This window comes from Rhinolophus sinicus, chromosome 1 (assembly GCF_057876585.1).
Source record: "Rhinolophus sinicus isolate RSI-liver-muscle chromosome 1, RSI-T2T, whole genome shotgun sequence".
Lineage (NCBI taxonomy): Eukaryota > Metazoa > Chordata > Mammalia > Chiroptera > Rhinolophidae > Rhinolophus > Rhinolophus sinicus.
The window spans coordinates 41736031-41760536 of NC_142501.1; the positions used below are offsets into that span (position 1 = coordinate 41736031).

The 24506-nt window shown below is 38.1% G+C and overlaps 2 protein-coding genes across 3 annotated transcripts in view; both read right to left on the reverse strand.

Moving 5' to 3' along the window:
- The window catches only part of OVCH1 (ovochymase 1), a 72220-nt gene extending 64665 nt beyond the window's left edge, over positions 1–7555 (reverse strand). The window contains 8 exon segments of the mRNA XM_088791067.1: positions 1603–1786; positions 3210–3361; positions 4035–4066; positions 4068–4110; positions 5322–5494; positions 6288–6385; positions 6669–6787; positions 7420–7555. Coding sequence (XP_088647193.1) covers positions 1603–1786; positions 3210–3361; positions 4035–4066; positions 4068–4110; positions 5322–5494; positions 6288–6385; positions 6669–6787; positions 7420–7486 — 868 coding nt within the window. The 5' untranslated portion in view covers positions 7487–7555.
- Positions 7556–15755: 8200 nt separating this feature from the next.
- The window catches only part of TMTC1 (transmembrane O-mannosyltransferase targeting cadherins 1), a 230195-nt gene continuing 221444 nt past the window's right edge, over positions 15756–24506 (reverse strand). For both annotated transcript variants that reach the window (XM_074325861.2, XM_074325860.2), the window contains 3 exons: positions 24115–24237; positions 21569–21646; positions 15756–16795 (listed from right to left, as the gene is read on the reverse strand). In XM_074325861.2, the coding sequence (XP_074181962.2) occupies positions 16655–16795; positions 21569–21646; positions 24115–24237 (342 nt within the window). In that variant the 3' untranslated portion in view covers positions 15756–16654. The remainder of the gene's footprint in view (positions 16796–21568; positions 21647–24114; positions 24238–24506) is intronic.

A 24506-nucleotide genomic window follows, 5' to 3' on the forward strand; every position in this document is an offset into this window, starting at 1 on the left:
ATTCAGCATAATGCCCTCAAGGTCCAGCCAAGTTGTTGCAAATGGCAGGATTTCATTCTGTTTTATGGCTGAATAGTATTCATAATGTTCTTTTCTTTGAGTTCTTCAGATTTAACATTTATCGTTTTCTCAAAACGTTAGTCATACTGAAGCTACTACAGCATATGGAATTAATATGTTGTTTTCCCATTGCTAATTAGAATGTCTAGGGGTTAGAATAAAATACTTTTGTATAAAGATACCAAAGTACACAAATTTTAGCAATGATATGGCAAGTTCCTATCATTTACTCAGAAATTTCAGATACCAGTTTTACATTTAAATTGCTGGAAGCTAGAAGAAACAGGCAACTAAGGGATCAGAAACTTAGAAAGTTGATCTTAAGGAAGTGTTATTTTTTAAAAAAATGACTAGTCACATTCTGATATTCATTTGACTGTGGAATTAATGGTTATTGCCTGATTTCATTGCCATTTAGAAATATTATCATCAACCTTTGTTTAGGGCGTGTTAACCTTTTTAACCTTCTCTTCCAGGTGAGAAAAGTTGACTAAAATTGCCACCAATTTCTCCTTGCAGTAATGGCAATGATAGAACGTTTACTCTTAAGACCAATGAAAATGAGCTGAGAGCCTGCTCTATCTAGTCTGAGGGAGTGCTGGCGTTCAGCTGGACCAACAGCAGCCATGCTGGGCAAACCACCAGCTAGGTGGCTGACCTTGGACTATAATGAGGGAGGGATGGAGGGACGGAGAGAACACTACATTCTGCTGCTGGGGTCTGGACTGTCCTTTAATACATTTGGTTCTTATACTAAACTACTCATTCTGTGAATTGTATTTCCTCATGTCTCTTTATCCTGCAGAGGCTGCCCCTTGTGCCATTTTCTTTTGAAAATGCTGCCCCTTTGCATGGCAAATCTTCTGGTCCCTCAGGGCTAAGCCCCTCAGACTCCTCAGCGATCTGATGGCTCTCCAGGCTTCCCTGCACTTCACCTCTTATCACAACTCTCCATTCACTTCCTTGCCTTCCCCAATAGTTGGAAAGTTGGGTTGGCTTCTCCAGACCCATATTTATTTTCCTAATCTAGATTTTAGCGCCACAGAACAAAAATATGTCTCCAAACATTTTATAATTTCACCACTGTTGCCAAGTAAAATGAACAAGGGTGAATGGGAGAAGTGGAAGAGGAGTGTTTTATTTTTAGTATTCTTAAGTACTTTAGAGAGAAAAAAAAACGCCAACTGGATAAATGAAGAAAGAATCCTCTGAGGAGTCTATTCTCAAAGGCTATTTTTAAATCTCATAAAAAAGTTTAAAAAGAACTCATGAAAATCTGCATGAATATAAACCATACACTTGAAGATCCAGTTGCTGTTCAAGTCAGTAAGTTCAAGTTCACTTGCTAGATATCAATGTTCATGAATTCAGAGACAGATGTTTATATACATTGGATTAGGAATTGAAAACCAGCTATATTCTTGCTTTGTTTAATTCTGATTGTATCTGCAACATATCAGAATGACTACCCTTGAAATAAGAATGGTCAATTTTGAGTTGCAATAAAATGAGGAAGAAAAAATTCACACATATTACACCCACCTGTGATCATGTGCTCAGTGATAAAATCCATCAACTCAAACACCTTAGAGAAAATGCCAATTGATGCTCTTCTGTTTCTCAAAGGATCCCAACCTCCAGCACAACCAGCTCCCCAGGAAGTTATCCCAGCAAGAATCCAGATCCCATTGTCTCTTCTACAAACAAGTGGACCCCCAGAATCCCCCTTTGTAGTAGAGAGAGAGAGAAAATTTGAAAATATTCACAAGTTAAAAATATTTTATCAGGTGCACAAATATCACCACTCATCTCAAAGAGAGAAGTAGAGGCATGTAAGACCAAAGGTCATTGTCCATCAATATTTTTTGTCCACCTTTTTGTTTCTTCACCACTGATTTCAAGATACTCTTTTTTCACCCAGATGTAACATCCTTCCACCTATTGCCTGCATTCTTGTCAAGCTAGCATTTAAATCTTCCTCCTACTATTTTTGGGAACAAAGATATACATTCCAAAATCAATGAAAAGAAGAGGTGGAATTTACAGATATATGCTTCCTCTATAGCTCATCACCTGGAATAAGGCTATAACACGAGTGACTAGGGCTCCCAAGGTCACGCAATGGCTCAAGATCTTGAAAACAGAATGCCTGGGAAGCCTAAGTTTGTTCCAAGGACTAGATGTAAAGGACCACCGGCTCTCAGACTACAGGATAAGGAACACAGAATTTCAGGATCCTATCTTTAATAATTCTCCAGAATAATATGCTTCTTTGAGAATGTGTCAATTTTGTGTCAGATTAAGCCCTCCTCAAAAGGAACAGAATTGTTTGAGGGTTTCCTCCAAAACAGGATTGCCTATAAAGAATGCAGACAGGACAAAGCACCCTTAGTCTACCAGTGTTCCAATTTAGAAAGTGGCATGATTGTAACTTTCTAGCTCCCCTGTCCTAAACTCCTCCTGGTCTTTGTTCTGTCATCCGCTAGAAGAAAAATTAAACATTTTTCCAACAGATAATTTCAGGGAGCTCACCACAGCGGTTTCAAGCTGCTTGCTGGCAAAAAATCAAAACTCCTTACTCTTCCACTTGGAAAAAAAAAATGCTTTCCAAGTAAATCATCTTCATCCAAAACAAAATGCATATCTTTTACAAATCAGTCTTCCCTTTTCTCGCATTTTAGCTTGTAAAGATTGGTGTTCTTTGTAATGTTGTGTAGGCCTTGGGAGGTCGCTGTCATTCACAATATCTTTTACCCAAAGTAACTATAGGTATGCTACCTTTGGTCAGACTTTGTGCAAGCATTGCATTCTGCACTAACGGCTTGAAAAAAACAATCACAATGTTTCACAAAAGGTGGAATGAAAACTAATTCACAGTGAACCTAATTATTATGCCAAAGTGCTCATCCTGCTTGATTCTTTAGGTTGGAAATGTTGAAACCACCTTCTCTACCCTCCCTCACCTCCCCAAAAAGAATTGTGGGGGTAAGAATGGGCATGGGACAAGAAATAACTCTCTCAGCCCAGGTCAAGTAAATTTTTTCATTTTTCAATGGAAAGATGAGGGAAAAGGGACTTTTGAAACAGATACCCTCCAAAACAGCTCATAGGGAAAGGTAGAATAACTGGGCTGGGTTTCTGCTTTTTACCTGGCAAGCATCTTTTTCCCCATCAGGAAAGCTGGCACACAACATGGTCCTTCCGGGGGGAAGAAGGTTCATACCCCAGAGCACAGTATTACATGTTCTGCCATCCATGACAGGAAGTTCCACTTCTTGCAGGACATTTGAATATTCGGATGCTATGGAGAAGGGACTGGTAAATTATTCAATTGTCCTCACTGAAACAATAAGAAACCTACAAGTTTTAACCTATTTTAAATAGATGTTTAACCAAAACGCAGAAATTCCTTTTGTGTGTGTGTATGTGTGTGTGTGTGTGTGTGTGTCATGAATTATATTCTTTCTTAAAATCACATATGTGATAAAGAATGTTTTTTAAAAATTCTGCAGATATTTAAGGTAACATATGCAATTGTAGCTTCTTTCAATTTATGCTTGAATATTTTCCCAAGAAGGAAAACTTTAGTCAATAATGCAATATTTTGTAAAATTCTTTATTTTAAAAAAAACCACACAACACCAATATTAAAAACAAGGAAGCTGAACTATTGTTATTATTTCCTAATTGTCACTTTACTTATTCTTCTTCATCTATTTATAGTTACATAGCTATCCTTTATCTTACATATTTAACCAAATGGCAGCAGGAGGAGTTTTATGTAGAACCATTAAGAAGAGACTTTTTTATGGTGAAGACAACTAGAAATCTTCACTCGGTCAAAACTTAGGGAGAAAACCAAAACAAAACAAGACAGGATAAATGCATTATGATGGCCAACAAAATTGTAGCTTCCACTGGGCCCACAAAAGGGCCTGGAAACAATATTATTACATTCTTTTGATTCCTCTTACACTCTGAAATCTTGCCCCATCCACTGGCCAAATTTGTCATCTCTTTGGGGAAGACAGATTGGCTGAATATCAGTTCCTGAAAAAACAACAATAAGAAAAAATAATAAAGTTCACAGATGAGTGATGCTGAATATATTTTGATAGTGATATCTGGTTGACTTCATAGCTGCAACACTTTCTTCCTAAATATAATATTGATATATATTTTTAGTTTTCCTCTCATAAAACAGTATTTCATATGCATATCTATAGAAATTTAGAAAAATGCAGGAATAGTAAAATAAGGAAAAACATAATCCATTGTATCAGACACCACAATATCCCCCCCCCCCCCAACTACTAACATTTTAGTGTGTGCTAACGTTCATTAAAACTTTATGGGAATACGTTGAAGCTGAGATTTAAAGTTCATCTCTTCAGAGAGCATTTACTTTTGCTTCTACCAGAGGCTCTGGTTACTCACCTGGAACAACTTTCAAGTCTTCGCTTGGAGTTTTTGGTCACAGATAATGTAAATTCCAGCATCAAACCTGAATGAAGGCTTGCTCATGACTACAAATTCTTCTGAGAACCCTCCATCCAGGCCGAAGTTCAAGCAAGCCAGTTGCCTTATTCTCTTCCTCCATGTGGCGTATTTCCCTCTTTCCCCCTATCTTCCAAAGCATGACCTTTCAGGAAGTCCTAGGTTACCCCGGAGGCTCCAATCAGACGTGACCATCTCCCATCCCTGCTCCTATGTAGCCTCTTACACAGCCATTTAAAGCTCTAGGTCCTAAAAGATCAATTAGATGCCTCAAGGGCAATCACTTATTTCAGTGCCTGGCTAACTCCTCTAGATTTGCTCTAGTCGTTGTTTTTGGCCACTGGAACATTTCTATTTCTAATGTTTTTAAAAAACACATTTTTAATATTTTATCCAGATTGTTTAGATTACCTGTGCTGAGACAGTGTCACATTTCTAGTCTGCATTAATGACAAAAAGGAGAAGTCTCTGAGAATTTTTTCCAATGTCCCCAACTCCTTGGCTGAGTATAGGTAGATGGTCTGTATTATAACCCAGCCAGGACACTGGAGTATTTAAAATGCTGAGTAAGTTAAGCAGACATAATTTGTGGCTGGGACTTACAGCCTGTACAGTGATTTTTATACATTAAGTAAAATTATCTTAAAAAGAAACAAAACTTAGCTATTCTTATATTATTATATACACAGAAATTAACTAGAACAGAATTAATAAACATAGTTTCCTCCATTACATTTTTTTGTATTCTAACTCTCCTTACTTACCAAACTTGACTTTGTGTTTTAGATACAGCAGTGCAATATCAGAACTCATATATCCAAGTCTGCTGTATTCAGGATGAATAATAATTTTTGAGACAGGAATATTTTGTTCTTGCTTATCCTTCTGAAAGAGGTTGTACTCCCCAGCAATCACAGTCAGACTCTTAATTTGCTTCCTAAAACCAAAGAAAAATGTTTCAATAAGTAGTTGTTCCCCCAGGAAGACTGTCTTGGTTCCATGTAATTAAATGAAAAGTGATTAATGTACTCGTAAGTATTTCTAAATCTTAAAAAGGACTTAATCACTTTATTAGTGATTATTACCAATTGTCATACTTCCCTATAAGTTATAAGGATCTGTAAAAAGTCATGGTTTTCAGTCACAGAGTGTTTACATTCAGTGAACTCCCTGCCACCCACCACCACCAATTCTCTTTCTGGGTAATATACTTAAGTGTGGCACCCTTTTCTTCTTTTATGCATAAACCAGACTATACATGCTCTATAATTTTTTTTAACGAGATATGAAAGTTGTTCCTAATCCTTCTTTTCTTCTTATTAGTACCCTCTTTGAATCTAACTGAGTATCTGTTATTTCCACAGAATTTTTTCCCCTTCTAATGACTGAAACTCAGATTATTACTACTCTGGAACATCCATATAACATTTGATGTTGATATTTAATTAGAATAGATAATTATCCTTTTCCCCTTATCCCAACTACACAAACTATAGATGAGGTTGTCTGGGATCTGTGGGTTCTCTGGTTAGGAAACGGAGAAGCATGGGAAATCTTGGAACAGACCCTGGAAGTTTCTGGGGATCAGGAAGGTCGGTGGGTGACTATACCAGGTAGCAAAATTAAAAAAGGGATTGAGATTTAACCTTGGAAGGTAAGTAGAGTATCAAATCTCCCAGTTCGATCACCATGAATCAAAGTTTGACAAGTATGGGAAACCCACAACTTACTCATGGAGGTTCATCAGGCAGTGTGCTGCTGTGACCACCAGGTCATCCTGAATCAAGCTTCCTCCACAGAAATGGCGCCCCGCTAGTGTTAGGGAGACCTGCTCAAGGAGAAAGTTATGAACACAACTAACACACATCTCCCCATGAATGTTGTGTCCTTCAGAAATATGTAAAATCAACTCTTCTAATATGATATAACATTCTTAGGATGCTGATATTAATTGGTTAGTAAGATATTACCTATGAAAGAAAACTTTTTGGCATAGAGGTCGATGGGGGTCAAGAGAAAAACTATGTGTTAGCCTGCAGCTTTTATATTTGAAACAAAGGAAATAAGTTATCATTCTCTCATTAAGAAATTAATGCCTTTGTTATACTGACCTGCCACGGATGTCCACCAACGGTTGAATTTCTCCAACTAATAATTCTAGAGAAGAACTTGGATTCCAAGACAGTTTCCATGCTTTTCGAATCAGCGGCTCGAATTCCACACTTCAGTCCTATGTGGGAGAGCATTTGTGTGCACGCACTCACACAGAGCCCCTCATTTAAAGGGTCACTTTATCAAGATTTCACATTCATATTTTCCTGGCCTGGCACAGGTGTTCTGATGTCACTCAGTCGCAGACTATCCCCTTGCTGTTCTCAAGATATTCCTGGGCCAACGCCCCAGTCACCCCGAGTTGACCAGAACTTGCCTCATGACTCCCCTGCCCCTTTTCAGCCTGCGCTGCCTGCCATAACAAGAAAAGACCTGGGGGCAGGATGCACCAGCTCTCCCTGTGGTGACTGATTGGGGGCCTTACTCTGGGAGGGTGAGCGTTACCTAGTTTAGGTTCTATTAAAGATACGGAGAACAACAAATGCCACCCCGGAAGACAGACATTTGGCTAGAAGTAACTTTGGTTATTTTTCCTTGGAGGAGGCTGCTTAGCACAGGGTTCGCAGATGTGCCTAAAAACTTGAACTCCGGAATTCGAGAATTTCAAAAGGAAACTCTGGCCCAGGCGCTTCTTCGGGACCACCTGGGCCTGCACTGCCCCCTCCCCTTTCTTCTTCTGGCCTGGGGAGCATGCAGTCTCTCTCCCAGCTTTCACCCTCCTGCAGCCTGGGTGCCCAGGCCCGGGCTCACCTGGGCAGGTGGGAAGGCCCAGGGCGAGCAGCAGCAGCAGCACACCTGCCCTGGCCATCGCCCACATGGCGTCCACGCGTGGCGACTTTGTCCGTCCTCCTCTGTCGCACGTGGAGAAAACCGAGCGAGGCAGGCAGTCCACGCGCCGCAGGCCCCCTCCCTGCCTCAGGCTCCGACCGCCGGCCTGCAGCGCTTTTATTGCCGCGGGCTGCGCGATGGACCGCACCTGCCACGCTGCGCCTCGCGGCTTGTCTTTTTCAGGATCTTCCCGAGACGCTACCGCCCTCTGGCCGCCCGGAGTTTCACAGGGCCGCCGCCATCAGCCCTACAGACAGGTGTGAGGTGTTCCCGCGACTGGTGGGACGCTCCCACGGGATGAGAGGCAGATGCGGGAGCAAGGTGATCAGTGACCTAGATGGCTCAGCGCAGGTGAATTCTGTCTCACACCAGAGTGTGCCCCAAGCCTCAAAGCCCTCGGGTCAAGAAAGCTGGTCGCCCATACAAGACAACACAGGGAGGCTTCTCCGCTTGACTTCTGCAAGGAGGGAGACTCCCGAAAGCTTAATGAAGACTTAATGGTATTGGCCCTGCTTCTAGGGAGCTTGTTGAAGACACTCAAGAGCCTTCAGAGTAGATATGAAAGATTGGGTTCATGCTGGCATTCCTTTACCGGATGACAGTGTTCGCAGCTTCAGCAGAATGGGCCAAAAGCTGTGCAAGCTATCATTTAACATTATTTAAATGAATTCGTTGCTAAGATAATCATGCCAACATTTTTTCCAGAAATATTATTTTGTAATAATTTAGCTTGAAGTTGGAAGAGGAATAAAGGCAGAATTTGCAATGGATTTATATTTTATCAAAAAATGAGGGCAAGACTAAGTGGACAGTCTACATACCAGGTCTGACAATTAAGTTCGCAACTTAATTGTTGCAATGCTGTTGTTAACCTTTTTTTTTTTGTTTGTTTGATATCAGAGGGATTATTCGTTACGAATTTGGACCAACTGGACAGTTAACCAAGTTTACTATTTGGAAGGGCTGAAAAGCCTGTGTGAAAAAGTTAGACGACCTGAACTTTTCGCCAACAATTCATGGCTCTTGCATCACGACAATGCACTAGCTCACACGGCACTGTCTGTGAGGGAGTTTTTAGCCAGTAAACAAATAACTGTATTGGAACACCCTCCCTACTCACCTGATCTGGCCCCCAATGACTTCTTTCTTTACCCAAAGATAAAGGAAATATTGAAAGGAAGACATTTTGATGACATTCAGGACATCAAGGGTAATACAATGACAGCTCTGATGGCCAGTCCAGAAAAAGAGCTCCAAAATTGCTTTGAAGAGTGGACTTGGCACTGGTATCAGTCCATAGCTTCCCAAGGGGAGTACTTCGAAAGTGACCATAGTGATATTCAGCAATGAGGCATGTAGCACTTTTTCTAGGATGAGTTCACCAACTTAATTGTCAGACTTCACATATCAAATAACCTAGACACCAATCCCCCAGGCCCAGCTGTCTCACTCTTGTATAAAATAGAAAAAAAAGCTCCTTTAGGTAGGAGCATAAACAAACCATGGGAGGTAGGCAGGTGGTAGACAGACAGATAGGAAAAGAGCAGACAGTCAAGGTGGAGGGAATGCAGGTACAGGATCAGACAGGTGACAATCAGCTGGAGACAATGACCACTATAACTGCAGAAAAGAGCAGAAGGTGAATAGGCACCTTTTGGTGAAAAGCTTACAGCATGTGATTGGCACCCAGACGTGGAACACACTTGTCAAACTTTCTTGTCTCATGAACCTAAAAAGAGTTTCTGTGATTTTTGTGTGCAAGTCTTATTACACTGAAATCTCTAGAGCTACACTGTCCAATATGGTGGACACTAGCCATATGTGGTTATGTAAATTAAAATTAACATTAAATTTTAAAATTCAGTTTCTCAGTCACACTAGCTACATTTCAAGGGTTCAGTAGTCACCTGTGACCAGTGGCTACCATACTGAATAGTGCAGGTATAGAATAACACCACCATCGGAGATAGTTCTATTGGACAGCACCGTTCTTGGGAGTAAGATTTTATTTCAAATGTTTATTTCAAATAAAGATAGCTTGGATGACAGTTTCACTGAGTAGATGACTCCTGGGTTTCAAGCTTGGGTGTTCAGGGGACACTGGAAGGGGACTTGGTAAACAGCTCTTCTGTGAAAATAAAGCAGTGCACATCCAGGCTTGAGCACTGTACAGGCAATCTCTAGATATGGTGGCTGCTGGACCAATGGCCCTCACTACTCTTATCCTTGAGTTTTGCTTTCACTGTAGTGATCTCACAAAGATTAGCATAGCCATCCCTGGCCCCAGGGGCACATTACTCTTCAATTAAAGATCAGACTCTCCAAATGAACTCAAACTTCTCTTTCTTCTTAGCAAAAGGTTGTCAGATTCAAACTACTACAAAGCTTTTACAAAATAAAATGGGAGAAGGAAAGGAAAAATGAACATGTGCTGTGCAAGCACAGTTGGACCCCCAATGTTGAAGTTCATGGCTAACCTACTCATGAGGCTCACAGAGCTGTCCCTTTGCACTCTGCTGCATGTGGTGCCCACAGCTTTGTAGGATGTTCACTGGTTTGTTTTATACCTGGAAGTTTCCGGGGGTTGGGCACTGTCTTGTTTCCTGTTACAGCACAATTCCATTTGCTTCCTGAGTTCAAAACTCACAGCCTCAAGTGAGACCTCCTCCTTTTATGTAGAGGACCCATCTCTTGCAGACATAACAAAACAATGCCTTTTCATTAAATAGGAAAAGAGCCATTCAATGTAAATTGCATAGTAACTAATAGCCAGGTTGCTAGATTTAGTTTTAAATTTGCTAGTAAGATGACGGTTTAAGTATAAGTTAAGATTATGGAGATGATAAAGTATCCGAAAAGAAGTATTCTCTTATTTATAAAAGCAAGTACCTTTAGAAGAGGAAGGGCATCAGGAAAGGGCTGACTACCCTGCCCTGGACTACCCTAGATTAGACTTGTGATATACGGGGAACCTGTCTTTATCATGTCTTCATTAGGACAGGATAATAATGATCTGGTTTTAGAGGCCTTCCAAGACTCGTGATGGAAGCTCCAACTCTAGGATAGTTGTACAATTAGGAGAGTTAGGTGACTAACCCATGAGCAATGAGCAAATTATGGGCAAATAATGTTTTTTCCATCCTAGTTAAACTACTGGTCTAAACTATCAAACTTACTCCAAATTCCAACAAGGCCTAAGATTCAGCACTAAGGGGATAACTGGTGGCTTTAGAAAGAGCGGTTTCATTTGAATATTTGTTGCAGGGAGGGATATCATTGTGATGAAAAGGGAATATGAATGATGGAAGTGAAAAGACTGGTGAAGGCAATTCATTCAAACAGTTTGGCTATGAAGGACAGAAATAGACGTGGTAGCAGCTAGTGATGAAAAAAAATAGAGGAAGTGTATTTCTTTCAAATGATTTTGATGGTGGTTACCTGTATATGTTTTAAAACAGAAGAGAATTGACAAGAGCCAGCAAAAGAAACAAGTTAAAGATGAAAAAGAGGTTAAGGAATGGCATGAGGAACTTCATTCTACAAGAACTTCATTGCAGGAATAAGAGACAGGCAAAAATTGGACGCAGGTGAGTTTGTCGAGTGCAGGATATTGAGTGAGTACCTGTTTTCTACCTTCTATTTACTTTGTGAAGAAGAGGTGAAGGCATCCACTCAGCACAATGGGGGGAGGAATTCTGGAGTAAGTACTGAAATAGTTATTTTGGGGTATGGGAAAAAGAACAGACTTGTAGCACACAGAACAAGGCAATGCAATGAATGAATGAATAAATGAGGGGAGGAAGGAAGATGGTCTTTTTTATTCTTAAATCTGACACCTACTAGTGACAGGGATTTCAATGGGTACTAATCACGAAGCACTTGAAAGATTGAAACAAGACACAATTACTTTCATCATATTTTATATAAAATAGACATTTACATAAATTTTATTTTGGAGAGACTTAGGCAAAGTATACATACTCAGACTTACATGGGAGAAATACTTTATGGGAGATATATTTCTGACTGGCACAGCAAAAGCAACAAAAATGTACATTTATATACAACTGATCAAAGTAGGAAATAAAAGCATTATGAACAAAGAACATGATGTGAGCCATTTCCCCTGACACAGGGAGGGATTGGTGTGTGAGTTACAGCAAGTCAAATGATTTCCACATTAGAAAAGCAAGCCATGGCTTCTACAGATAGTTTAATTCCTTAGGAGGAAATTTTTTAAAAATATTTTTTCCCCCAGAAACAGAATAAAATCACTCATTTTTATATGCACAGTCTGTAAAATAAGAGTAGTTACCTCTGCCATGTTAAAGCACTCAGGCAGTTCGGTATGTGTGTTGTTGTGGATTATCTTAAGCATTTCTAAAAAACAAAGGGGAACATTTATCGGTTATGTCTTCAGATGCAGAGGGCTTTCAGTCTGGATTCAGGAGAACCATACAGCATGATATTTCCATAAAACTAACCAATCCTTTAACGAGCGATAAATATGACTGAGACATTTGGTAACTTGCCCAGGGTGAGGCAGCTCCTCAATGGCAGAAGAAAGACTGAGAACCCAGATCTCCTGATACCCAAACTGGTACACCCCCCCTATGGACCAGCAACATGACCTTCCAAACGTGACACACATACACAACACGTGCACCACTGAGAATGAGAAGGAACTCCTGTATTTCTGGGTATGGACATCTCTTTCCAGTTTGGGGTAAATGGTGAGCTAAACTCACAAACTAATAATGACTGTATATAGTGAAGGGTGCTAATTTTATGAGTTCCATACCCTAAAGTTTTTAACTGAAAGGATCCTTGGTGATAAAAGTAGAACATTTTTACATGAGCCAATTGATAGATATGAATATCATCAATTCTGTTGTGCCATTTTATTTTACTGATAATAAACCATGCTTTTGATTGCAGTTACTTTATTTCTTCTCAAGTTACATGGCTACTAAACACAAAAAAAATAATGAGGAAGTGCTATTTTTGGAAGAATTGTTCAACATATTTTTCTTTTACACCCAAAACTTCAAGACGACTCATAAAAAGTTGTAATATTTCCCTATGTATTTTTGGTGTTGTAAGCTTTTATCTTAATTGCAACCTAAACATAAAATCTGAAAGGTATTTTAAAATGTCAACAGATGCTATTTAGATTAGTTTTATTATTATTGGGAAATATCAACATACAATTTAATCAAAGTAAATGTGATGTGGAAATGATGGAAAAATTAAAAACAAACCCTCTATAACTTTATTGGCTTTGAATGTTGTTACTAATGTCCTATAAATTTATTAATCTAAGGTGCAAATCCATCACAAATCAGAGCAAAAAATTTTTTTAAACTGATTCTAAAGAGGACAATTAAGAAATAACTAACAAAAGCTGATGTGCACATAACCCAAAGAAAGAGAGACACGGGTCGAAGCATAAACTCTATGTCATGGACACCTTCTCTGAGTCATAGAAAAATATGAGTTTTATATACTGGCACCTTGTCTGGGTTGATGTAAATGGCAAGGCTATTCCTCTCCATCTTGAGAACAAAGAATTCTGTAAATATAAGGTCAGCTCATAATCCAATTGCCACAAGTGCAAAACTACCCCACCCAACCCACCTGTTTGTCAATCTTGGAACGATAGCCTCAACCAACCAACTGTGCCATAAATCATTCTTTAGAATTCTGTGACTCGTTTTCATCTAGATTTAAAAGTAAAAAAATGTAAAAGATTATAAACATCTCTTGTAAAAGTCATAAACTCCCATTAAAATTGTTGGCCTGCAGTGGATCTTCAGCCTAGCTGCACATTGAAATAGGGATTCACGTAAATAAAACTTCTTTTCCTCCAGGGTATTTGAATCTTTGGTTTAGTTCACCTGTGTTACATCACAGAACCAAGTTGTATGAATGCCATTAACAAATTGAAAACATCTGAATCGTTTTTAAAATCCTGACTAATTCTTAAGGTTGAAATAAGCTTGTAAAGCCATTCTCGTGGCCCCTATGTCCAAGGACATATTAAAGGCCTGCCACTCACGGGGATTTTGAAGGCAAAAAGAACTGGTTCTAGGGAGGACGGAAGGATGGGTTAGACAGATTGGCAGTAGGCGGGGGCAGATATGTGCACGTGGAACTCTAATGTAACTGAGAAAAAGTAGCACACGTTGCTCAGGGGAAAAGTCACCAATGAAACTCTGCTCACTGGATCAAGTATCCAGCCAGACGGAAGCAACTCCTGTCTTGTCTACAGCCACCTTCCTTCCTACTGGGGACCTGCTACATATTTAAGGACCCAGAGCAATATGACATGGCACGACAAGAATTTCAAGCAGAGTATTCAACCAAACATAAAGTGCATCTCAGTGCAAGACCCCGATGGACTGTATAGAATGCACGTCCATGAAGCTAGCTCTGTGATTCCATCTCACAGGCTATCAACTCACAGGCCAGTCATGCTTGCTTTCTTACGGGCAACCTGGTGCGTCTCTAGGACTAGCCAGGGCACTCAGTTTTTATTTCGTTAAGCATGAAAACCACATATTATTTCCTGTTACAAAGATCGAATAAAAACAGTACAAAATACACTTAATATCTCTGAAAAATACTATGTGATTTATTTTCTTATAGGCACCATTTCATCTATGAAAATTATTTCATTGGCCACATCTCAGGGAAGGTATTAACTCAGGACAGAAATATCTGATGCAACAGTGTTATCTTCTAATGTTCAAAGACATACCAGGGTATGCAGACAGAATAAGCGAGAGAGAGAGAGAGAGAGAGAGAGAGAGAGAGAGAGAGAGAGAGAGAGAGAGGAAGTGGGGGGAGGAGAAGAGCACCCAAAAGAAGGCAGAAAAAGTCTCCTAAACACCATGTGACCCTTTCCTTTTGGAGACTTTTAAGCTGTAATTGCCATTCAATTATTCCAACAAATGTACTGTCATCCCTTTAAAAGAAGCACTTCAAGTAAGGCATAATTGCTTTCACAATTTGGGGCTCAGTCTTTTGCACCAACTTTCTAAGTGTGTGTTTTAGTTACAGATCATTCTAAAAAGTGGTGATTAAAGTCCTACATACTGGTTTTAGCTAGAGCTTCATATTATTTTGGGAGTAGAATGTAATACAGTATATTATTCAAATGTACTGTGGTAGGTTTCTTGGCCTTAGGATTATAGAAGTATATTTTTTGGGGAAGAAAAGTATTTTAAATAAAGTTTTAGATAAATGTATGATATACAGCATTAAAAGGCTATTAGAAACAGAAGATCATAGTGGTACTATAAACCCTGGATTATTGATGCACACACACAGATGTATTGCAATGCAAATTCTGTAATCCATTGCATTTAAAATATTCCTCATATCATCTCTTTCTAAAGTTTGTTCTTCTTTTATCTAGATTTACTTTGAGAAAAATAAAAACAAGTCGAGGCAGTGTTTCCTGATATTGGTTTGAAAAGAAACAGAAGGTTTTCCTATCGCGCCCTGGCGAAGCATGGAAAGACGTGTGCTTTCAGACGACGTTTCTCCCTGGAACCTGCCTCAGCACCATGAGCAGCACCGCCCAGAGTGGGCTTTCCTTTTTTAAAATGATTATAATGATGACCAAATGAAAATCAGGTGCTCCAATTTCAAACTCTACACCAAAATACAATACCACCCAATCACTGAAGGCTAATCCCCAATTTCTTTAACTTAGGCAGGTGAATAATCAATACAACTTTTTAAAGGAGCTGTTAAAATGAAACGACTTTGTAATTTAGATATATAATTTTTATATGATCGGGTTTGAAAGCTGCTATTCAAACCACTATGTACAAAGAAAAAAACTGTGTGTGTATATATACATATATATTAAATATTTCATAAGTTATAAAATAAATAACACTAAAAAGCAAATGTCAAATTGTAAGCTGAACTTTGCCTTCCTTATTATTAAATATAAATATATATATTTTTAAATTATGAATTTAGACTTTGTTCCTAGATTTTTTGAGCATTCTCCATGAAATCTCCAAAATGACATATACAGAACCAAGAGTTCTGGGTTTCCCATCAGTCATATTCTAAGCACAAAATTCTCATTAAGCCTAGGAAGACAGATCAATAAAGCTTTCCATTTAGAGTCTATGAACATTTCTGTAACATGTTGTAAAGATTCCTTCATGGTTAAATATATTTTTCAAAAAAATAATAAATCTCATGATGTCTAAATGTTAAGATAATAAAGTAGAACATTTCTCTCAGTTAATATCTTTAATAATTCTCATGTAGAATATACTATGTTTTTCACCACCAAAATAACAATATATGTAGAAGCGGAAACATTTATGATTTTGAAAGCACTTCTGAAAACTTAGAGCAGAACCACTACTCTAGTAATACTTGTAATAAAATTTAAATAATTTTAAATTTTCCATCAAGAATTAGAGGTACCAAAATCCTTGGTTTCCCCCTAGGGATAAGAATATCCACCCACAAGTCCAGAAGCTTCCTTTTTGATATGTGATGCAATGGGAAAAGCTTACATCACAGTGGGATTTAATTTATTACTCAATAGGGCTCGAGCAATATATTTAGGGGAATATTAGATCAAGCTCACTTAACAATAGCCCTTTTCGCCACACATTCTGGAAGGTTCTACAAAAACTATTACATACTCTTTTCTGGTTCTAGAGCATTCAATGAGCCACTTCTTGGTAAAATTTCTCAAATGGCTTATCTCAGACGATTTATCATCTTTGAAATATCTCATCTCATTAAGAAGCAATGCTCTCTCTGCCTTCATAGCATTTCCAACTTCTGTACTTCTGGGACATAAAAGTCTAAACTAGATCTCTGGGTTGCAAAAGCAGAGAAATATATGAAGGGAAATCTGGAGTTAAAGCCAAAAGAAATCTGTAAAATGTGTAGTATTTCTTTTTTTTTCCTTCCCGCTTAAACCTCCTTGCTCTTGCTTGCTCTTTTGTCTTTTTTCATGGAAATGCAAGTCCCTCATGCACAGAGTTACCAGCATGTGTCCCCGAATGTGCACCCCTGAACTGGGAAAGCGTCACTGATTGTGAAAGCAACGGCTGCATCACTTCTTCCTCTTGTAGAGGCACCAGCACCATCCTCGAGTTTAGCTCAACAGCTGCTACGTTTGATCCTTTTCTCGAACTTCTTGTAATCGTTTTTCTAGGCGATCCAACTTGGCGAGATTTTCCTGCAGCAGTTTGCTGTCTGGTACCAGCTGTAAGGCTCTCTCATAATAAGCTCTTGCAGACACATAGTTTCCCTATGGAGAAAAAGGAACAGAATAATTATATTCTGATCCATCAGAACACACTGTTGGAGAATGGGGCGACTAGGAAACAGACTATCTCATCCAGTTTAACATTAATATCCTCATAAGGAAACCCTGCCTGCATGTGTAATTCTATCCTTATCTGTTTTCTACTTTTGGAGAACCCATTAAAGGACCAGACCAGCTGGAGAGTGTAAAGGGTAAGAGTTATACTATAAGGTGAAATGGCAGAAAGCAGATTTTCAATTCTACTAAAGCAGGGTGTGAGGCTATCATTTCATAGTGTTTTCACAGGGTTAGCACTATTCCTTTGTAATCAAATAGAGCCATGGTAGGGGAGAGGGACAAAGAGAGAGAAAGAGAAAGAGAGAGAGAGAGAGAGAGAGAGAGAGAGAGAGAGAGAGAGAGAGAGAGAGAGAGAGAGAGGTGTAGGGAAATGTTTTTGAAACTCTAAGAGTAATGATTAAAAAGTAAATAGTTTAGGAATCCACAATACCTCCTTAGTGGTAGGAGTTATTTTCATCTTCATCTTGAAATAGAAAAGTAATATTTGCCTAATACAGACCATTAATGCAAATGTAAGTTTTTATAAAATGAAAAGAATAAGAATATGGAGTCAAATTTATCCATTCCTCAAGGTATCTGACAATATGTACCTGCTGGATACTTTTAAAGCGCAAGGCAGCACTCCTGGCCTGCTAAAAACACCTGTCTCTATCCTCTGTTGTCCCCCATCTGTTTTTTTCAATACCTCCCTAACTGGCAACCACAAACACCTGGTCCCAGACGGTCTCTGGCAAATTAGTCACAATTATTAACTTTTTCTGGCCCCTTTCTGATACTGAAAGTCTTATGTTCCTTATGTGGTCTACCCTCTTTCAGATCTGTATACTGCCAAGTCTCCGAAATAAGATTGTCAGAGATCTCCATCCCAAAAATAGGTGACTTCACTCTACTTTATTCTTAGTTGCAGTTCCAAGTGCATGAAAACTGGTTACTTTCTAAATTTCCATCACAATTTCTAACAGAATCTTTTGGAATAACAGTACTATGTAGCAATAGCAACTAATAGAAACTATTTTCCAAATGAGTTATAATAATATGTGTCAAGAGCTTAGACACTACCTGACACATAGTGAAACTCAGTCTGATACTATCATTATCGTTAGTATTAAGTGACTATCCAGGCTCTGTGTAAACGCTGTCTGTTTCTTATAGCATTCACCTGTCATATCAGCATTTCACTTGTCCTATAGGTGCAAAGGAGAGTGGAAATGACAGAACAGGAAATTGTTCATTGGGAATCCAGGCTCTGGCATGTGCACAAATTAAGATGTTTCTCATTATTAACCCTGGCTCTGATAAGAGGCTACACATACTTCTGAACAAGTGAGAACCTGGATTTGCTACATTCAATTCTTATTAGTTTCAACTCAAGCATTTATCTTCCAAGTGTCTTCTGATGTTTATTAAGCTGAGCACACACAGGCAGACAACTGAATACTGTGGCTCTTAAAGTGCTCTCAAAATATGTTTCCACTGCAGTTGATTTTGAAATTGTTCTTCCAAGAGGTTTCTCTCAATTTAGGCTTCAGCCTGGTGCTTAGCATCTCTCTAATCACCAGCTTTCTGTCTCCTTTCATACAAAGTTTAACTAGCGAGTTATTTTCTCTCTCTCAAATTGTCCTTTCTTTGATTAAACCGGAAGCTTTATTTTAAGAAACAAGTTATATCATTTAATTCAATGTACGCTATTTGTAGATGCTAGGTAGGGAATTTGAATTATCCAATTTCTAGAAATGTTCTGTCAAGTGTGACAGCCACTGGTTATATGTGGCTATTCAAGTTTAAATTAATTATGATGAATTAAGGATTCAGTCGCTCAGTTGCACCTACCACATTTCAAATACTCAGCAGTCACATGTGGCTAGCTAGTGTGTAGTGCCTTGGACAGTACAGACATAGAACATTTCCAGCATCACAGAAAGTTCTATTGGACAGTGCCATTCTAGAAAATGCACCAATGTCATAAGGCAGTATTAAAAATAGCACTTTGTGATATGGCCCAGTTGATGCAACTCTTTGATTCTAAAGAATGTATTGCTGTGTTTTTGGTCCATCCATTTTATCCTATATACAACTCTATAAAAAATACCATCTTTTATTACCAAACAGTATGAGTAAGAGACAACTCCCTTCTACCATCTCTCTGTGTCACCTCCTTGCGAAGCCTTAATCCAACTCTCACCCTTACCATAGCCCTCAGTCCTTCCGAAGCTTCACCCAGCCTCAGGTAAGGAGTGAGGCTCAGGAATAGGGTAACACTGCCTGATGCACACACTACCTGGCAATGAAAAAGACACAGAAAGTAGATGACTTGTCTTGAAGGCCTCATAATGATAATCTTGTACCCTAATGGTGACATCAGAATGACCACATCCACAGGGAACGTCGTCAATAATATTGTGATAACTTTGTATAGTGACAGATAGTTACCAGACATGACGATCACATTGTAAGGTACATAAATGTCACATCAGTATATCGTACACTTGAAACTAATATAATGCTGTATGCCAACTATACCTAAATAAAATAAAATAAATAAATAAAAAAGGAACACATCCAAGCCATATGCCTCGTCTATATATGTATATTGGTTACATCATACGATTCATTGATATTAGACCATTCTAAAACTACAAACGTGACAATTTTATATTGTTTAACTTAATATGTGATGTCAACAAAGATAAAAAAACAATATACACTGATTGTTTTTATCAGTGTGTTTGTTACGCTTTAAAATAAAACACTCAATAGATCCTTCTTTACCTTCCAGCCATCGTGTCAAGGGGAAGTACCACTGAATTTAAAGTAATGTGCTCACTTGTTAATCTCAAATAGTACAATAAATGCACTATTTCTCTGTAGTTACAGACTTTTTGGACACTCTTGAGTATATTTAGTTTACTTTTCCTAATTAACAATTGCACTCATGGCTTTAAATGCAGGTTCACTCCATCTAAAAACATATTGAGTATATTGTTTGAAAATATAACCATTTAATATACTATTAAATTATTTCAAATTATAATGTTACTATTTTAAGAGTAAACTCCTTCTTTGACACCCTAGAATATCTTTAGGATCAGAGCTCTGGTTATTCGGTTCTGACAGATGTCATACTTGGATTCACCATCTATGGTCCTTTATTAGATTAAGGGCAATGGTTTCAAAGTAACTCTCCCATTGTCCCCTCCCTTCTCTACAGTCAAGGATCACCTTTTTGTTTTTTTGTGTTTATGAAAGTGACCAGTTTCCTCTTAATAGTAAACCCTATTAGGCCTCTGTTTAAATTCTAATCACCATGTTGCATTTTATCAGGGTAAAGACTGATATGGGTCTGAAAATAAGTTCACTAAAGAAGAGTGTTCCTTTAAAAACATGTCATACCATGGCATTTCTCTGCTCAAAGGCCTCCAAGGACCCCAACTCATTTGGCATAAAAGTCAAAGGCCCCACAGTCCCCTTCAAGACCCTCATGATCGAGCTGGCCCTGTGACATCTCTAACCCCAACTTCTACCATTTTTCTCTCACTTGCCTCCACCCTAGTCTCCAAACACAGCAAGCGCACTTGCACCTCAGGACTTTTGCACGTACTCATTCCCTATTTTGCCACACGGCTTCCTCTCTTCAGATCTCTGCTCAAATATCACTCATTAACTGAGGCTTTCCCTAACCACCTTAATTTAAAATTTTAGCCCTTACTCCGACACTCCTATTTTCTTTCTCCCATTTTTTTTCTCCATAGCTCTTATTACCATCTGATGTATTTTACGTGTGTATATATGCATGTATGTATGTGCTTGTTTGTTTGTTTGTTTGTTTATTGCCTGTCTCCCCCTACGAGAATGTTAGCTCTATGAGGACAGGAATTTTGGGCTTATTTATTCACTGCTATATTCCCAGTGCCTAGAGGAGTACCTGGCACATAGGATAGCCTCTATAAACGCTTGTCAAATGAATGGGTGAAGGAATGAATGACAATGAATCTCTGACTTCATTAGTTGTAGATAATAGTCCCCCCAAGGGTCATTTTCAATAATTCACCTAAAGTTAGCTTTTTCTTTTGAAAAAACAAAACAAACCAGACACAAACAAGCAAACGTGTTTTTCAGTAAAAGGTTAGGGAACAAAAGATACATTAGGTGTAAGAAATAGTAAAGTAATATTTAAAGTAACACTTTCTCTTGACAGCAAGTTAAACTGCAGGAAATAAGCTACACTAAACTCCAACAAGGCTTTAGTTCACATAAGCAGATTTTATCTGCTCTGTGATGATATTTCTCTTGAGTACACATGATTTTCTTTATGACAAATACAATCATGGAATCTAATTTATATAGATTTATTTGTTTGTTTATTTATTCTTGTTCATTTTTTTCTTTTTTTTCACCCTGTCCCTCAACCCCCTCCTACTACCCCCCAAAAATCTAGCACCCATTTGACACCATACATAGTTATTACAATATTTATATGGATTTATTTTTAAATGGCTTCATGATATTAAATGTCTAGATAATACAAAGTGAACATAAATGGTGCTAATTTTGCTTTTAAACAACTATGTGTTTCGTATTCAAATAATTCAAAGAGGAACATAATAATAGATTCTCAATCTTTTAAGAGAGAAGAAAAATAGAAAAGACAAAACACAAAGGGAAAAACCCAGTTCGACTGGAAGTGAATTATTCTCCTACCTTGATGTGTTCGATTCCACCCATATTCATCCAGGCCTGCGCTTGATCTGGATTTAGTTCCACGGCTGCTTTATAACTCTAAATACATAAGAAATATCTTCAGGTCAGGAAACAAGAACCCGTCTTTAACACTACATAATTGTAGAAACCACTTTCTTCATTATGCGAAAATTTAAATGGTTCAGAAAATGAATGCCACTTCTAGTCCACTATTATTTTATAAAGTTGATCATCGTAAGGTGGAGGAAACTGAAATGTGTAATTTTCTTGCAGAGCTAACGTTTGGACTCAAAGAGACTGTAGATGCCTGCAGGGAATCCGGGTAATTTCTATTATAGTGCATCATTTCCCACGGCCCTTGATCTGCAAGAAAATGGTGCTTTTTGGCCTTTTTCACTATAAATGGAGTTTGTAAGAAAAATTTTTTATAATCACAGAATCTTACAGTAGTTTCCTGAATAGCTTAAGTCCACTGCAGTAGCCCCTTTCACAATGTCACTGAGTTGGTTATTCAGCCTATGCTTAAAGTTGTGCAGTGACAGGGTGCTCATTACTTGTTTAAAGACACCTATTTGATTAGGGGATGGTTTTAATCATTAGAAAGCTTTTCTTTTTCTTCTGCCATAGGAAAGATTTTCAGTGTTTGAAGAAAATTACCTAACCCTCAAATACTTTTTTTTCCTGAATAACATGCATTCCATTAAAAATAATATCTGTGAGGTATATTGTTCATATTTTGCATGCTGTTTTGCATCAAAGGCAAGCTCACCACTGAGTCTTGGTTTTAAGAGCGGTCACCTTAAATAAAACTAAAGGCTCCCGGTCTTGCCTTTACAAAGCATTCAACTACAAAACTAAGTATAAGTATGTGTGTGTCTAGTTTAATGCTCCTTGCTATCTTCACTAGCAAGAATTCCACGGAACAGATCTATAAAGTAATGAGAATCTGTTCATTCCTCCTCTTATTTCAGTTTTAGAAGAAAGAGCATGTTAAAAAAAAAAAAAAAACTGTATGATTTTAAAAAGCTGCTAAAATAAAGCTGAGGAGTGTGTCTTCATTTTTATCAGCAGAGACGAGATGCAGTGTAGGTGGGATGTAGAGTCAATTCCTCATTCCGTTTCTTATCCTCTGTGTGACCTTGAGCAAGTTACACAACCTTTGAGTCTCACTTTATTCAACTGTAAATGGAGACAATGACCATGTCTTTCTTATATGAGTGTTATTTCGATCACATTACTTAATACACGGGAATAAAATAAAGGTGCTAACACGTTTTAGCTGCTCTTACTAGTCAGTGGCCCTACATCTACTCTTCACCAATCTGGCTACTCTATGATGATTATTTGATCCACTGGCCAAGCAACTAGAACATACTTTTGTTTTCTGTACAATGTGTAAGATACAGATAGATATAGATCCCATATAAATATTCATATTTAAATGATTACTTAATCATTAAACTGTCATGTTAGTTATAAATTACTTAAGAATAATAGCATTGAAAATGTGCACAACGCAGAGAAAAATGCACAATTTTTGCCTCAAATATGCCACCACTACTGTTTTAAGGGTTCACATCAGATTAGGTTTTCTGAATACCTTTACATGGGTTTTCTTATAATATTTTAAAGGCCACTCACTATTTATTTTCAAAAACAATTACATCATTTGAAATTTGACTTTCCCATGATATATTTAGTGTAATTTTTTTTTACTTCATTAAGTCTAACTTGTGGCTTTACCAGGCACAAAGAAAATGTATGGTATTTCTGTAGTATTTCTATCTACGTTTGTAAATGTCTTTTTTATTTCAAATCGTGTATCAATTGTATTCCAAAGCAGTAGATATTGGACACCTAAAAGATGCAACATACTATGTTTTAGAACATAGAATTGCCCTCTCTACAAGAAAAAGTCCAATCTAACTGGAGAGCTAAACTACATGCACACATGTGTGGGGGGTGGGTAAGAGTACGTTATAATATGTAATACTTTCAAATGACTGTTAGAGACAGTGTTTGAAGAGTTCAGAGGAAACAAAGTCACCGGGGAAAAGGACGGTACAGAGGGCTTCCTGAGAGAGGAAGACACAGGCTACGTGTTGGTAGATGAGCGGGAATCTGCAGAGGGTTTGGGGTGGGGGTGGAGAGGGTGTAACAAAGGGAGGGTGTAGAAACGCCCAAAGCTATTCAGGCACTAGAGCAGCTGGTATAGAAGCTTACTGAAGACACAGAGAGAAAGAAAGCAAGAGAGGGAGAGAAGAGAAAGTAGTTTGCAGCAGGCAAAATATGGAATGCTTCAAAGATCAAGTTAAAGGTGATAATTCAGAAAATGATGCGGAAATACTGCAGAACTCCGAACAGTCAAAAACCAGAGGCTGAATTATAAAAAATAAAAATATAACATCATGTCAATTAATTAGAAAATTCACAAACATGCTAATGAGTTTAGATTTTACAGTATATGCTTCATTAAAGATTGAGGGAATGTTAATTTTAATCTATTGATTTAATAACATACGGATTTAATTTTATTGTGTTTGTACCTCAAAAGCTTTGTCCAGAAGGTTCTGCTCCCTTAATTGGTTGCCTTTTGTGAAAAAAAGCTCAGATATGACTTTTGGGTCCTTTGGCTTCAGCTGGAGAGCCTTGTCTATCGCATCAAGTGCCTGCACAGGTTGGAAATTAAAACAATAAATACAGACTAAAAAAAAAAAAACTAATTTAAATGATAAAATTTATACTTTTTGTTCTTATGTATTAGCTGGTGTGGTGAGTGACAATCAAAACACATTCTTCATTCTCTCTGATGTTTTCATTGAGAAATAATGTAGCTTTAACAAAATAATTTCCCTTTACTCCAGGTTTCCCATTTATATTGACACTGAAATCTCCCTGATCACTTTAAAGGAAAGTTTTATAACCCAGTGGAAAGAAA